The sequence below is a fragment of the Sinocyclocheilus anshuiensis genome, unplaced genomic scaffold, assembly GCF_001515605.1.
Source record: "Sinocyclocheilus anshuiensis isolate Anshui unplaced genomic scaffold, SAMN03320099.WGS_v1.1 scaffold552, whole genome shotgun sequence".
Taxonomy (NCBI): Eukaryota; Metazoa; Chordata; class Actinopteri; order Cypriniformes; family Cyprinidae; genus Sinocyclocheilus; species Sinocyclocheilus anshuiensis.
This window is the reverse complement of record NW_015554362.1, coordinates 43829-61068: the sequence shown is the minus strand read 5'-3', so window position 1 is coordinate 61068 and position 17240 is coordinate 43829. Positions and strand designations below refer to the sequence as shown.

Genomic DNA, 17240 nt, shown 5'->3' with positions numbered 1-17240 from the left:
TAGATAGATAGATAGATAGATAGATAGATAGATAGACAGATACAGTATGTATCTTAAAGCCAATTTAAAAAATATATTTATCACCATCATCATCAATATTAATATTGATATAGTATATATTTTAAAGTATACATTTTTTTAAACAGTTTGTTTTTTTAAGGTGATTTCAAATAACAATAATAATAATAATAAATACTATTTTTGAAATCAGCTTTAAAATATATACTGTTTGAATTTTTAAAAAAGTCCTCATAATAATAAAGTAGGGACCTCTAATAAATAAAAATAATACAAAAGAAATGCTATCAAATGCTATCAGTGTGACAAAGAGTAACACACACACACACACACACACACACACACACACACACACACACACACACACACACACACACACACACACACACACACACACACACACACACACACACACACACACACACACACACACACACACACACACACACACACACACACACACACACACACACACACACACACACACACACACACACACACACACACACACACACACACACACACACACACACACACACACACACACACACACACACACATAATCACAATATTATTTTTGAAATCTGCTTTAAAAATATATTATTTTAATAAGATAGATAAACATTATTGTATACCAGTAGTTAATAGTTACCTAATTTTATGCACAAATTGTTCGGTAACACTTTACAATAAGGTGTCATTTGTTAACATTAGTTAATGTATTAACATGAACTAACAATGAGCAATACATTTGTTACTGTATTTATTAATTTTTGTTAATGTTAGTTCATGAAAATACAGTTATTCATAGTTTGTTCATGTTAGTTCAGTGCACTAACTAATGTTAACAAATACAACTTTTGATTTTAATAATCTATTAGTAAATGTTGAAATTAACATTAACTAAGATCAATAAATGCCTTAGAAGTATTGTTCATGCTTAGTTCATGTTAACTAATACTGTACAGTTAACTACTGTTAACTAATATGAACCATATTGTAAAGTGTTCTAATGTACCGTATAAAATATGTTCTTTTATAAATATTCTTTTGTATAATAAAGTTAATAATTCAGTTATTTAATAATAATAATAATAATAACAATATCAACAAAACGAATTTAAATTCTTTTATACACAAATGCACACAGCTCTGCTATCGCTTTTATCATATTGCACACGCATCTCTGACATGCGCTCATGAATTTGAATTGATCTTCAAGATTATTATCTCTTTACATTATTCCAAGATGATATCAAAAGTAATCTAAATCTCAAAATAGGATATATATATATTTCCTTCTCTGATTTTATTATTGTTTGCAAGGTTGCAACGTTACTTTGCAATATTTTAAATATTTTGGGGTATTTTGCATGGTCTGTTATTGGAGTAGTGTCACCCAGGTGGGAGTTTTAACTCCTATTCACTGGGAATAAAAAAATCATTTAGCAGATGCAGAGAGATATAGACCGGGGGAATCCCCCCGTCTCCCCACCCTCTGATTACTTATCATAACGTAATTACGTGTAAACGTTATTTGGCGGTTTTTACTTGGAAAACCAGCTATATTTTTCTTGCATTGGAATAATGGATAAACTTGAAACGATAGAAGAAGGATTGGAGATGAATTTCATTTACAAATAAGGTAGAAAATGTGCATACATTTAAATTGACACCTACCACGGTGTTTCTTAGCTATTTGTCATCTGTGATCCCTTTTGAGTGTCATACTTTCCGTACCCACTGTGTATATATATATATATATATATATATATATATAAATATCGGCCGATACTGTGATGATTTCTCACTGCACATGTGTGAACTCATTCCCCATATGTGTTTAGTTCCAGTGCGGATCTTGTTTCTAAAGGACCCAGAACCACAACATCACTGGTGTTTCCCATTCGCTGTGGACAGCAATCCTCCCGCCAGCCTCAAATGGCTGTACAACAACACGACTCTCGTCGAAACACGCTACACCTACACCGAACTGATCAGAGATGCGGCCGATGGCTCTGTTCAACACGGCTGCCTGTTCCTCAACAAGCCCACGCACCTCAACAACGGCAACTACACGCTCATCGTGGAGAATAAACTGGGTAGAGACCAGGCTACGGTAAACGGGAAGTTCATGGATAATCCTTTTGACCCCTTTGACCCGGAGGGCATCATTCCTGGTGAGTGCACATCATCATACAACATGTCATGTATTTCATAAACTGTGTGGTGCATTGAGTAATTCATTTATGTAATCTCTCTCCACACTCCAGTCCTCACTGATGACCCAAGTAAGTTATCTAAATCAAATTCCTATAGGTCAAATATCAAAACGTCCCAATTCACACTTGCTTTGACTTTGAAAATGCTAATTTATCTCATTCACTGCACATATTTCTCAGTATATTTGTCTTGTTTTCTAGTTCAAATATCTAAGCATTCCTAAATCAAGACGTATTTCCTTGAAAAGTAAAATGGCTAAAAATTATTTAATGAAAAAACAAAAAACGCCAGTGGGGTCAGAAAATTTTACTTCAAAGGGAAAATAAGATTTTTTTTGTTGTAATTAAATAATTAAAATTTAAAATGTACATTTTTTTGTAATTAAATAATTTATTTTTACAAATATTTTTAATATTTAATTTATAATATTAATTTAATATTTTATTATTATTATTATTATTAATTTTTTTATTTTATTTAATTATTTATTTATTATTATTATTATTATGTAATATTGTATTTAATATTGACTTTTTAAATATTTAATTGATTTAATTTACATTTTTTTTATATTTACTTTTTTGTAATGAAATAATAAAAATTTAAAATGTACAAATATTTTTTTTCTAATGAAATATATCATTAATTTTGAAATATTTTTCAGAAAACAAGACTTAATTTCGTAAGTTATTTTACTTCTGTATCTTGAGTTTAACAATGTTTAGATATTTGTACTGGAAAACAAAACAAAACATTAAGTAAGAAAGTCATTGTTTTGCAGTGTTCATAAAGTAACATTTCATTAAATGCTTTAACATTAGCAGCTCCCACTAACCAATCAACGGAGCCGGAGAAACTGGAGAGCAGAGTGCTTGGGGTAAGAGACGAGTCACATATGATGCACAACTTATTACTTTTTATATTCTTTTATAACTGTTATCGCTCTAATTTCGCACATTCATAGGTGTCAGTAGCGGTGGGTCTCGCTGTGTTCGCTTGCACATTTCTGCTCATCATGGTTGTCGTTATCAATAAATGTGGACAGCATTCCAAGTTTGGCATCCACCGTAAGTTCTACTTCCACATATAGGCTTAAAAGTCAACATGAAATCAAAATCGCCCGTATGGTGCATGTTATTCCTAATCTTTTTTTTGTTTGTTTTCTTAACCTTGCTCCATACTGCTTTGAAACAACTTTCCTTTGCAGCTGATGTTACAAAACCCTCCGAACTATCCATTTTGGCATGTAACATCCACTTTTCACAATCAAATTAATTCTCAATGGATACAATCAAGCCTCACCCTACATTTTTTCTCATTAAACATCCTGTTCAGCTCGGAAATGCACCAGATTACGAATGCAAAATGAGTTGTGATTAAGATTTTATGTTGACTTTTTATGCATTATCAAAGTACCTTTCAAGGAAAGTCAGTTTCACTCAACAGCTTTATTTGCAACGTATGCAAACTGCTATTTCGGGCATGCGAGACCAATTTGAAATGGGAAATGTTTGCCAAATATTTCAAAACATGCATTTTTTTTCTTATTGAATATCCTGTTTCCCTCAAAAAAACATCTGATTACAGAAGCAAAATGAGTTGTGATTAATATTTTATTACGTTTTTATGTATTACAGGTTGATACCGTAGTCATAGTCATGTGATCTAAACATAGCAGCCACCATTTGTAGAATAAAACTGCTTTTTCTAAGCTACTGATATGACTTCATTTCTTATCATTTGTCAAAAGTACGACAATTTAAAATCGCACTTGAAATCCAGATCAATTTGCAGTTAATCAGAAGACCAGATCAGTTTACTTAGGTGTCAAATGAAGATGTTTTGGTCTGTAGAATAAAACTGCTTTTTCTAAGCTACTGATATGACTTCATTTCTTATCATTTGTCAAAAGTACGACAATTTAAAATCGCACTTGAAATCCAGATCAATTTGCAGTTAATCAGAAGACTAAATCAGTTTACTTAGGTGTCAAATGAAGATGTTTTGGTCTTGAAGAGGACTTTTATGGGAAAGAGAACTATCGGTTCAAACAAACCAGGTGCAGCTCACACAACAGCGGAAGTAGTTAGTGTTAAATGAAAGCCAGAGACAGCACAATCATGGCCCATGCCAAAATGAATTTCTCCAATATTATTTTGGAATCTGAATGAGTTCCACAGGAGGCATTGTGTTGCTTTTAAGTAAGGCACAAAAAGGCAGCGAAATACAGTCTCTTCTAAGCTGTAACTTTGTACAGTGTCAGCCTAACAGCTCGGCAAAGTGCTGCCAGGTCTTAATTACAGCATGCAAAGTAAATAGCATCGGGAGCCCCAGCCGCGAGCGAGCCATTAAAGAAAAGTGATGGAGCAAGTCTTTTCAGGTCCACTCGCTCCGCTCACAAAGTGCCTAAGTGGACCTGATTGTCTCCCTCCCCTCTCGCCCTCTATTCCCTGCGTTCCTCTTCTCTGCCCAGTCTGGGGTCTCTGCGGTTATAGCTTGAGTGGGTTTTGTGATTTGAAGGAGAAGCTAATTCTGTTTTCTAAAAACCAGAGTGATTTGCTTCAGATCAAGTAAACATTCTGCCAGATATCGGTTTTGTCGATGCTGTTTTGTAGGTGCATCTTGTTGTGAATTTTAAATAACATATAACAAGGCAAGCGCCAGTAGTGCAACTTCTCACACTTCTCCATTTGAACAAACTCCAAGCCTCAAGTATGAAATTACACTATGTAATCATTTGCACCACATGATAGCTCAAAACTTGCTGCTTGTTGAGGAAAGTTGTAATACTACTTTTTCAAACCAGGGGATTTCAATCTTGAAGATATCCACCAGATGTGGATATCCACCAGATGTACCACCAGAAATGATCATCTTTGTGCAATATTTTCATGTATAAAGTCCCAATATATATTGTGAAAAATTAATATTATAAATATGCAGAATTCTTTTCTTCTACTCACTATAGTATTATACTGATAGATGCAATATTTATTTATTTATAAATTTAATTACAATAATTTTTATTTTAATGTTATGTCAAATTGATTTTGGTTTATTTATTATTAATATTTAAAAAAAAATTCTCTAAACTTTTCCACACTCTTTTGGGTCCCTGTTTGAAACCACTGTTCTAATAACATTTAGCTAATGTTACCATTAAGTTATGAAAACGCTATTTCTGAATGTTCTCTGAACGTTCAAAACGTCCACATTTAAAAAAAAAATTCTTTTGAATGTTCTCTGGACGTTCTGAAGCAAATGGTTACATTAAAAAAAAATTCATTTCAACATTTAAATGTCTGAAATTGACATTTAAACATCCAACTAAAATGTCTGAAAAAAAAAAAAACATTCTGAGAACATTTTTAAAGACCACTTAACTTCAAATTAATGTTCTATATGCATTTCTGGAAGAAAGTTTTACAGCACCTTGCTAGAACATTAGCCAAAGTTCTAAGAACGTTCCCTGTTGGGGTAGCAACTGCAAAACAATGCCCAAATCTAGTTATTTGATCACCTAGACCAGTGGTTTTCAAACCTGTCCTGGAGGACCCCCAGCACTGCACATTTTGCATGTCTCCCTCATCTAACACACCTGATTCAACTCATCAGCTCATTAGTAGAGACTGCAAGACCTGAATTGGGTGTGTCTGATAAGGAAGGCATACAAAATGTGCAGTGCTGGGGTTTTGAAAACCCCGACCTAGACCACTCTAAGTGTCCAACTTCAACAGTAAACAGCTGTGAAAATGTTAAACGTGAGTGGCTGAGAGTAGGAAATAAGAGAGAATGTAATGTCTACTATGTTGTCAAACTATACACAGGAAATTGTGTAGAGCACTTCAGATGACTCAGTGATTGCCAATAAGTTAATTAACTTAACATGGGCTCAGGATATAGATGTGAAGAAAGGAAAAGAATACGCCGAACTGGAGCTGCTTGGGAGCCACTTCCTGTCTGTGTGCCCACAGGTTCGTCTGTTCTCGGCACTGAGGATGATTTGGCCGTATCTCTTCGCTTCATGAACTTTGGTGCAAGTCCTCCGTCTTCAGATGACAGCACGCTGGATTCTAGCTTGTCCAGTTTTGTAGAGAACCCGCAGTACTTCTGTGGCATCATCAAAGATAAAGACATGTGTGAGTGTCTCACAATCCCATAATATCACAACTTTTTAGCATGCGGATTCAGTTTGTACTAAATCAAAGTGATTACTACTTTGTATTTTGCAGATGTCCAGCACATTAAAAGAAAAGACATTGTTTTGAAGTGGGAACTGGGTGAAGGAGCTTTTGGTAAGGTTTACCTGGCGGAATGTGCCAACCTCTGTCCTGATACTGACAAGATGCTGGTTGCTATCAAGGTATGATCATCAGGGCTTAACATTCTTGTAGTTCAACATTATGTAATGTTTTTTAAAGCAATGTCTTTTTATGTGCTAGAAAAAAAAAATCATGTTTTTGAATTTTGTCAAATATTTTGCATGTGTATTTTTCCTCTTTTTTTACACTCAAAATGTTTTAATTAGCAACAATAGCTAGAAATACAGCTAATATGCATACAGTAACTCCATGTGCAAGATCACACATTTGTTGGAGCCTGATGGCATACAATGCAAAACATTACTGATTTGCAACCCATTCTGATTCCTCCAAGACTTGTCTATCACAAGTAATTTTAACAATTCTAGCAGAATCACATTCATCTTAGCCAGCTAGATAACTAGCTAAATAAGCAAATTAGCAACAACATTCAAAACAACCACAGAAAACATATTACATTAGCAAAGAAAATAAAATTTTAAAAATTAAATACAATGAAATATAAATAATAGATAACTTGCATTTAAAAAAATCTTAAGAAAATTAAATAAAACTAAAATTATTAAAAGTGAAATAAACAGATTAAAAAAATTTCTAAAAGGACAAAAGCACATAACAAAGTTACTAAAATTTAACAAATTAAAATGACAACTGAAAATATAAAAAATAAAATAATTCAAAATATTAATAATACTATAATAGTATATATATATAATACTAAAAAACACTGTTGCAAAGCATTAAACCAGAGCTGAGCGCCAACTGAGTAATTCAAACTGTAATGAATTTAAAATTGAAGCAGCAAACAGAATGAAGAATTGCCGTTAAATTCTGAATAACAGTAAGTAGCAAGTTTATCTCCCAAAACCTATTACCTGTATTAAATTTCTTTAAAAGTGTCCAAATGCTTGGACATTGTATGCCCACTAATATCTGACTGTCTTCATGTGCAGACCTTGAAAGTGGCCAACGAGTCCACCCGCCAAGACTTCCAGCGCGAGGCCGAGCTGCTCACGGTGCTGCAGCATGAACACATAGTGCGGTTCTACGGCGTGTGTACAGACGGAGAACCTCTGGCCATGGTGTTTGAGTACATGCAACACGGAGACCTCAACCGCTTTCTAAGGTCAGTCTAATAACCACCAGCCACTCACAGCGAATTAACTACAGCGGCAGCAATGTGGTGTAACGGTCGGAAACTGAAGAGCTTCCTTGGAGCTTCATACATGCCATTCTTGGACAACCTTGGAAACACCAAACAAATTTGCAAGGTTTTTTTTTTTTGGTATACTGTAGCATAGAACAGATTCTCACCTGTCGCTATAGTTAATAATCTTGCCTGCAAGTCAACTTTCTGCATTTTATTTTGGGCTTACACTCTTAACAATAAAGGTTCTTTATTGGAATCTATGATTCCATGAAGAACCTTTAACATCCATACACTCTTCCATCAGGGGGGTTTTGCAGCAATGCAATATTTTGGGTTCACCAAAGAACCTTTCAGTGAACAGTTCCTAAAATAGCCATTTTTTTCCCTAGTCTGAAGAAAATTTTAATGATCTAAGAACCTTTTTCCACTATGAAGTAAATTTCGTGCAATGGAAAGGTTACATGGATGTTAAAAGTTCTCAATGTATCCATAGGTGCCAATAAAGAACCATTACTTTTTAAGTATAGAACCTTTCCATTGCACAAAAGGTTCTTTATAGAGGAACAAGTTTTTTTAGATCATTAAAATGTTCTTTACACCAAACTGCTCACTGAAAGCTTCTTTTGGTAACCCACAATGTTTAATCTATGGCATTGCTGTGAAAACCCCCCTTTTGGAACCTTTATTTTTAAGAGTATACATGAAAAGTTGCATCAAATTCAAGGCCTTTCATTGACCATATTTCCATCTACATCCACAATAACATCTGAAACTCAAAGCCCAAACCTATTAGAAGAGCGATGGAGCCCAAATGCAGATCCAGCTTTGTGATGCTCCAGTTTTAATTAAGATGTAAAGTTCACTGAAGTGTGAGGTGGCTGATGGGGGACTGACTGACCATATGTCCAGCACAGCTGGGTCTCAGTGCGTAAAGATCCAGTCTGTTTGCCAGGTGGTTGCTGGGGCCAGATTGGGAGTGGGACATGTGAATGTTTGAGGGGGAGATGAAATCGCATTTTCATGTGTATAAATGTGGCTCCAGTCTCGGTTGCAGCTGCCCCATCCTGCCACCTGCCTGCTAAACTAATAGGGATCACATACTAAACCTCAGAAGGCAAGCGAGTGGCAGAGAGTTTACATGCGTATATTAGGATGAATGGAGAGAGTGGTTTGCACATTGAGGTCTGACACGCAAGGCAATGGTGACCAATGGTGCTTGTGCTGTCATTCAGCAGATGTTTTCTTGTTCAAAGTGACTTACAGTGCACCGACTTCACTCTGGAGTTTGTTTGAAAAGTACAACAGTATAATTCATTTCAAATTACTATTACCAATGCAGATGCTGGTATATAAAAAGGCTGTGTTCAGAATGGAATGCTATTTTATAGAGACAGCATGCAACGATAAAAAGCAGCATGCTGCATTGTTGTCACATTGCTATTGGCAGATTTTAACAACGTTTTTTTTTTTTTTTACTTTTCAGTTCGGTTCTGATGGCTTGGCACAATGTAAAGATCAATAGAGTTGTCGAAAGCTTAGTGATGTTGACATTGAAGCTGTGCAACTGTGGTGTAGTTAGTTTATAACCTAACTTAGCTTTTTACTTCTGGTGTTCGTATTTCGGCTTTAAAAGTTGTGTTAGTTTATAGAAGATCATCTTAATAAACAAAACGTGTTAGAATCAGAAACTTTTGCTGGTCACATAGCTTATTTTCCGCCATAATCCAAAACCCAATGGAAAAATCCTATTGTCTTTTTGCTGAGGGAACCAGGGTGATGCTAACTTTCGGGTTAGCTTGAAAAAAAAAAATCATCCCTGAAGCACTCTATCGAGGATGAAGTAGAGTGCATTGCATTGTGGGATACAGTATTCCACATACACTCTTAAAAATAATGGTTCTTTATTGGCATCAATGGTTCCGTAGAGATCCTTCAACATTCACGGAAACCTTCCATTCCACAAAAGGTTCTTTATATTATTAATATGTACTCACACTAAGAAAATGTACTCACACTGGTTCTTTTAAGAACGGTTCACTGAAAGGTCCTTTTGGGAACCTGAAATGGTTCTTCTATGATATCAACTTTTAAAAATACCCTTCTGAGGTTTTATTGGGTGAGTAATTAATGACAGAATTTTCATTTTTGGGTGAACTAACCCTTTAAGACTGTAGTGTGCTTTGAATGTATGCTAAACATCAAGGAAAGTTTAGTTGGCTATCTGGGTAATCGATGCATATTCACATAACATGCACATAATGCAAAAATAATACAAGTAGTATGCTAGTATGCCATTCTGAACACATCTCTTTTCTCAGGTTTATGTTTTTAAGAAGCTGTTATATAATGTGCGTGGTTTTCTTTACAGAGTTCATGGTCCAGATGCTCGTATCCTGGACGAGATGAAGGTTCCTCCGATGGGTCAGTTGACTCTTCCTCAGATGCTCCACATCGCAGCTCAGATCTCCTCGGGCATGGTGTACCTCGCTTCCCTTCATTTCGTCCACAGAGACCTGGCCACCAGGAACTGTTTAGTCGGAGAAGGGCTGGTGGTGAAGATCGGGGACTTTGGGATGTCGAGAGACATTTACAGCACCGATTACTACAGGGTACAACACTTCATTTCAATTTCAACATCGTCTCATATGTTTCTCCTGAAACTAAGGAAAATATATTGTAAATAAAAGTGGCAGATCATTTGGTCTGTGTTCATATTGAGATCTCTGACTTGGGTCACAAATCTGATCATAATTTGAGATGCAGTTCAGATCTCTTTAGAAACTGGAGACTTCTCTTCTGCATCTCGATAAGGTCTGGGAGAAACATTTGAGACATTAAAAAGATCTCATTTGTGATTTTGTATATGTACCCACAGCAGAGATGTTTGGTTGTAATCTGTTCTTGATCACCTCATCAGGTCGGTGGGAGGACGATGCTACCCATTCGCTGGATGCCGCCAGAAAGCATCATGTACAGGAAGTTCACCACGGAGAGTGACATCTGGAGCTTTGGAGTGGTCCTTTGGGAAATCTTCACCTACGGCAAACAACCCTGGTATCAGCTATCCAACAGTGAGGTAAAGTACCACATTTAATGTTCAAAGTTTGTGACAACCATGTGTGGCTGCACAATCATGCCTAGTAAAATGTCAAACATATTAAAAACAATACAACCACGAAACAGACAAAATTGAAAGAAACAGTTCACCTAAAAAATTACAATTCTTTCATTTACTCACCATCAAGTTGTTCCTGTATATAGATGGAACACTCTAAAAAATGCTGGGTTGTTTCAACCCAACTTTGGGTCAAATATGGACTAACCCAACTTTTGGGTTAAATATTTAATGTAAAAATTTAACCCAACGGTTGGGTTAGTCCATATTTGACCCAATGTTGGGTTGAAACAACCCAGCATTTTTTAGAGTGAAATAAAAATTTTTTATCGATTGTTGTTGATTGATCCCATTAATGATTTTTGTAGTATTTTTATATTTTACATATTTAATTTTTCACTCAATGTTACACTACCGTTCAAAAGTGTATTATTTTTTTTCCAGAAAGGATGCATTAAATTGGTCAGTAAAGTGACAGTAAAGATATTTGTAATGGTATATTTCTATTTCAAATAAATGCTGTTCTTTTGAACTTTCGTTTAATCAAATTCAGCTTTGACCACAGGAATAAACTGCATTTTTAAAACGTATTCACATTTAGAATAATATTTCACAATTTTACTCTACTTTTGATCAAATAAATGCAGCCTTTGTGAGCACAAGAGGCTTCTTTCAACAACATTTAAAAATCTTACCAGCCCCAAACTTCTGAATGAGAGTGTACGTTCAAACAAAACTCCCATAATTGGTATCTTTACCTAAATGTTTGTCACATGAACAGCCAGTCAGTAATTAGTAACTAAGCCATCACACAGTAACAGTAAGTTCATTTTGATTTGGACACGACTTATGATTCTTTTTGACCAATTCATTTGAACAATCATTTGTACAGACTGCTTTAATGAGACTTTTATGATGCTTTTGTGGAGTTTTGTCCCTTTTTAACTTGAGCATTCTGCAAAATATCTCCTTTTGTGTTCGAGTGAAGAAAAAAAAATACAGGTTTAGAACAACAAGAGAGAGAGTAAATGAATTTTCATTTGACCGTAAACGATTCCTGCAATGTTTACCTGCAATGGCAGAAGTGATTTGGACTGTCTGATGGCATCAGCGCTGGTCAGTGAGTTAAAGCAAACAGACAGAGCTATTCCCAACCTTCATCGTGATGTGAACATCCATTTTGGACTGGATCAGACCGTGCTCTTAAACACTTCTGAACGAGAAGATCAATACATTTTTTCGGTTCCAGAGTGAATCAGACCTCTCAGATTAGGCACCAAAAAGTGGACTCTGGTGTGACCACAACTGCACTATTACGCTGGAGAGGCCTCTCTTCTTTCAACAGAGAGGTAGATCACCTTCCAGCCGACTCGATTTGAGTCCCATTAAACCTCATCTTCGCCTTGGGCCGACGTTGTTTAACCTTGTTAACCTAATCCTTCTCGAGCCGTGATGGGCACAGCTAATTGTCTAGAGTCTAATTGTATGGGACGGAGACGGATCGTTCGTAACTTTCCATCTGCGAGGAGAGAGGGTGCCAGACTTTCAGAGGGGTCAATGTGAATTTTTGTTAATTTATTGCAGTGATTGAAAGCCCATTTCTGAATGATGTTGTGTGGTGCTGACAGTCTCTTCACCTCATTTGATTAAGAGGCAATGCTATAAGGGCTTGAAATCACTGGCGTTTTAAATAGCAACCAGGAATAGCCTTGGAGAGAAGAGGGTGCTTCTTTACAGCCAACTGCTGCCTGTAGAAAAGAGAGTAAAAGGGGTCAAATCATAAGAAATCAAATTTTATTTGATTTTTTTTCTGTTAAATAAAATACATGTACTATGAAAATGTACTGTAAAGTTTAGAACTTCCTCTATACTAAATAAAAGAGGATTCATTGAAACTAAGTTACACAAACAGCTCGTTCTGAAGGTCTTCAACTTTTTAAAGTAAGACAGATGAATACCGTACATTGTTTATATAGGAATCATAAAGACAACACTGCAGAATAGTGCAGTTTAATTCAAAAGGTCATATAGAGATGGTGGAAAATGGTTTTAAAAAATAAATGACAAAAAAAAAACAACAACTTTAGAACCACACTAGGTTGACATCAGAAAAAAAAGAAAAAGAAAACAACAACATTAGTAATAATAAAAATAAATGAATTACTTGATATTAATTAATTCATAGAAATCAATATTAATTAATTAAGCAATAATAATATTATCAACATAATTATCAATTAAAATGTCAAAAAAAATTTAAATGTATGTTATATATATATATCAATCACACACAGACAGTACAAAATTAAATAATAACAAATAATAATTACAAATATATTACAATGTTCAAAAAATACACAATGTATGGCCATTTATATAATACACATAATTATATCAACTGCAATAATTGCAAATTTCAATTAGTTAATTGGGGTCAATCATTATATATATATATATATATATATATATATATACACACACACACACGCATGCATGCGCGCGCACATACACACATTTCGATTATTTAAATGGAGTCATATTTTGGCATTATTAAATGAATGGCATACAGATTTTTTTATGAAATGGTTTAAAGTAGCAGATTAAACTACAACTACTATTACCATTTTTTTCCACTTGTCTGCCTGTAAATATGACATATTTACCCTCTTTCCAGGCCATTGAGTGCATCACACAGGGGCGAGAGCTTGAACGGCCTCGAGCCTGCCCGAAGGAAGTGCATCTCCTCATGCAGGGCTGCTGGCAGAGAGAACCGCAGCAGAGGCTCGTCATCAAGGACATCTACAGCCGGCTCGTAGCCCTCGTCAAGAACCCGCCCGTCTATCTGGACATCCTGGAGTAGCAGCACCCTGATCGGACCTGCATGGATAAGACATAGTTCTGAAAGCAGGCTGGTTGAGGAGGACAATCAGTGGTGGGTTTTGGACGGACACAATTCACAAACTGACTCACATGATGTGTAGTATGAACGTTTCCAGTGTTTGTTGATGTGTATGGTTTAATCCACTGGAGGTATAAGACTGTGTTCATGTGTTTAAATTTGAGGGAAAAAAAGTAAGAGAAACAGACTAAGTAAATAGACAGTGGATACTTTGAATATGCATTAGTGGAAATTGCTCATGGATCTTCATGACTCACCCTGAAGAGACACTAGATTTTCTATATGAGGATACTGATGTCAAGGTCTTGTAATTAAAGGTCATTAAAGGTGAAGTGTGTAATTTTTCTCAACCCAGTCTAATATGCAGACACTGTAGGTTGATTTTCCCAATAAATATAAAACTGTTGCTTTGTTTGTTTGCACATCCCGCCCCGCCTGACATAGCAACAGCGCTTCAACCGATGGCATGAGTTTGGGGGCGGGACTTGCTGTTTGTCTGACCAATGGGGAGAGTGGAATCCTGGGCTTGTATTACAGAATCATCCTAACCCATAATCATATTCTATTTACAAGGTTTCTGCAGGATTTATGAAGGTCAATTCAAGACTTTTTAGGACTCTTTTCAGACTACCTACTGATGATCACACTGCAAAAAAATAAAAAATAATAATAATAATGTTCTTCGTAAGTATTTTTGTCTTATTTTCCAGTGCAAATGTGTAAAGATTCATAAATCAATAAGATACATTTACTTGAGATGCAAAATGACAAAAGAAGTCTTGTCTTCTGAGAAATGTATACAATTTTCTTTTTAGAACAAATATCTACCAGTGAGCTCAATTCAAATAGAAAAAAATTATACCCCACTGTTAGATATTTGTTCTTGTTTTAAGCATAACCTCACGTTAAATTTATCACAAAACCAGACTTCATACCTTCATTTCGCATCTCAAGCAAACGTATCTTGATTTAAGAATATTTAGATGTTTTCCTGGAAAACAAGACAAATTTTTTTTTTTTTTTTTTTTTTACAGCTCATGCAACATTTAATGCCATGAATTAATGAATTCAAGACTTTCTGCTCCTGGTTTAGTAACTTGTTCATTTCACTTAGGAATTCAAATCTTAAGAAGAATTACAATAGGAGGTTTCTGTAATACAGCTTATTTTAGCATTTGGTTCTCTAATGTCACATTTATTACATACTTCACCTTTAACCATCATGTGCCCCCCAAACAAAGACTCTTAAGTTGCTGTGGTTTACACGTTGTGCCAACCTGACCGCATTTCTTTTCGGTGTCTTGCGATTATGGATATACTAAATCAATTTGTTATGCGTGATCTACACATGCATGTATTGTAGCTACATCTCTCCATGTTTAACAGCAATGTCCTGTTATGGCTCCAATTTCTGCTTTATTTTCTATATCAAAAGCAGCAACAATGTCAGCAACAGCACAACAGTGGAGACACACAGGCTGTGTACGGAATGGAGTACTAACGTACTGTATACTATTATTTATTTGAAACCACATAAAGTATGGAACGGAAAACTTTTCAAGCAGCTGTTGTGTCACATGTTTAATGCAAGACACTACAGGTGAGCAGAGTAAACATTTGAACAAATCACCATACTTTTCCCAATTGATTAGTCACAGTGCATTAAGACAATTGCTTTGTATTACAGGTTTTATGAAATGTTTCAAATTCAAAAGCCACGTTTAAAATTCTTGAGATTTTAAGGGTTTAACAGAACATTTATCCTATTTTATCACTCCATAAATTAGAAAATACTGTCAACAGCCAGAAAAAAAAAAATATATATATATTTTTAGAAATAAAATGTTATATATGGAACATTCTGACAAATGTTACGTGAACAAACCATTCTGCAAAAAACGTAATATTATTTATAATAATAAAACTGGATAGTCTGGTGTGTGCAAGAAAAAACTCATTTTGAAAAATAAAAATGTTGTCATTGAAATATATAAACATTTATAAACAATAAACACTTAAATGTGCATTTTGGATGTTTTGAAAGCAAAATAGTCCAAAATCTCAAAATTGGCTAGTGCATGAAAAAACAGATTTTACACAGTAACAGTAGTGTCTTGCCTTAATTTGAAAAAGTTACTATTTTTAATCTAATTTTGTGTTAAACTGTTTCTTAGAGGTCCATTGCAATGAATTCTATAATAATACCTGCTTTCCATGAGTATTTTCCAGTCATCTCAATGGCTCAGCAGGCGCATGCAGCCCTGGAAGTACACAACATGCACGATGCCATCTTTGCTCATGGGCTCTCAGTTATGGCCTTATTGTATTTTTAGCCATAAATGCCTTGTGACTAACCTCTTTAGAGCCACACGCTGCAGTATGCAAGTATGCAATTCCGAACACAGCCGGAAATCCAGCATGATACTGGTGTAAGGGCAGAGATCAATCAATCAAATACTAATTTATCATACAGCATGTTAAGCTGCAGTGGTCACGGTTTACCATTTTATAATTTCATTAATGGGTGCATCACTTTTATGTACTGGTTGTGCCTCTTGTACATAGTCTAGTTACTGAACTGCATTATTTTGTATATTGGTTGTTTGTGTTTTCTATTTTTCTTCTTTTTTAAACTGTAATCTGACCTAGTGTTTCAGAGATTGAATATTATTTCACAGATACAAGCTGGAAATCATAACAGTATTTTTAAAGTATAAAATTAAAGATAATTTCCTTTAACATTAATTAATCAATAGCAGTCACAGAACGTTGGCATCTGACAGCTACACTATCATTTGTGTAACAGTTTGGATAGACAATGTATAATAGATAGATGTATTAAACTTAGCTTTCTTCCATTTTTTTTTTTGGCAGTTTTTGTATGTCATAATATTGTTAATCTCACATTATTTTGGCATGATGTTCATATTATGCTCTATGGATTACAGTGCACATTTACCAGAAACTAATGTGTAGAAAATATCAGTCATTTCAGTCAACAAACACACCATAGACTGCTATTGTTTTTATATAAAACTAATTATACATACAGTGGGGTGACGTCCAGAAGTCTTGAGACCACATTGTAAATTGAATTCAAAATGTCATTTAGGCCTGTAAATAAACAGAGTATTTTTTTGGACACTTTAAAACCAAGTAATGTTATGATGTAAAATGAAGACGATATTTAATATTCTGCATTATTATGGTCACTAATCATCCTTTGTATAAAAATTACAATTAAAAATAGAAGGTATTCCACCATCTTAAAGGGGTCCTATTATGCTCTTTTACAAAGTCTTGATTTTGTTTTGGGGGTGTACTCGAACAGGCTCTCATACTAGGTTGTTCTAAAAACACATTATTTTTCACATATTTTACATTATTACAACGCCTCTCTCCCCAGTCTAGCATGAACGGCTCGAATAGTTCCTGTATCAAATGAAGGCCCACCTTCTGAAATACGAAATGTGCTGTGATTGGTTAACTGGGCCAGTGTGTGTTGTGATTGGT

General features: G+C 35.0%; 1 protein-coding gene and 1 long non-coding RNA gene across 2 annotated transcripts in view; one reads left to right on the top strand and one right to left on the bottom strand.

The window, feature by feature from the left end:
* Nucleotides 1-14372, top strand: part of LOC107671431 (high affinity nerve growth factor receptor-like) — a 38588-nt gene extending 24216 nt beyond the window's left edge. Inside the window, exons 8-17 of the mRNA XM_016464353.1 lie at nt 1866-2198; nt 2292-2309; nt 3063-3118; nt 3206-3308; nt 6216-6380; nt 6474-6604; nt 7517-7689; nt 10082-10322; nt 10631-10789; nt 13503-14372. Of these exons, the coding sequence (XP_016319839.1) occupies nt 1866-2198; nt 2292-2309; nt 3063-3118; nt 3206-3308; nt 6216-6380; nt 6474-6604; nt 7517-7689; nt 10082-10322; nt 10631-10789; nt 13503-13688 (1565 nt within the window). The 3' untranslated portion in view covers nt 13689-14372. The remainder of the gene's footprint in view (nt 1-1865; nt 2199-2291; nt 2310-3062; nt 3119-3205; nt 3309-6215; nt 6381-6473; nt 6605-7516; nt 7690-10081; nt 10323-10630; nt 10790-13502) is intronic.
* On the bottom strand, nt 10201-12032 carry LOC107671433 (uncharacterized). The gene is made up of 3 exons (XR_001632198.1): nt 11899-12032; nt 10583-10749; nt 10201-10279 (listed from the first exon to the last, which is right to left on the bottom strand). It is a non-coding gene; the product is annotated as an uncharacterized LOC107671433 (long non-coding RNA).
* Nucleotides 14373-17240: the final 2868 nt, after the last annotated feature.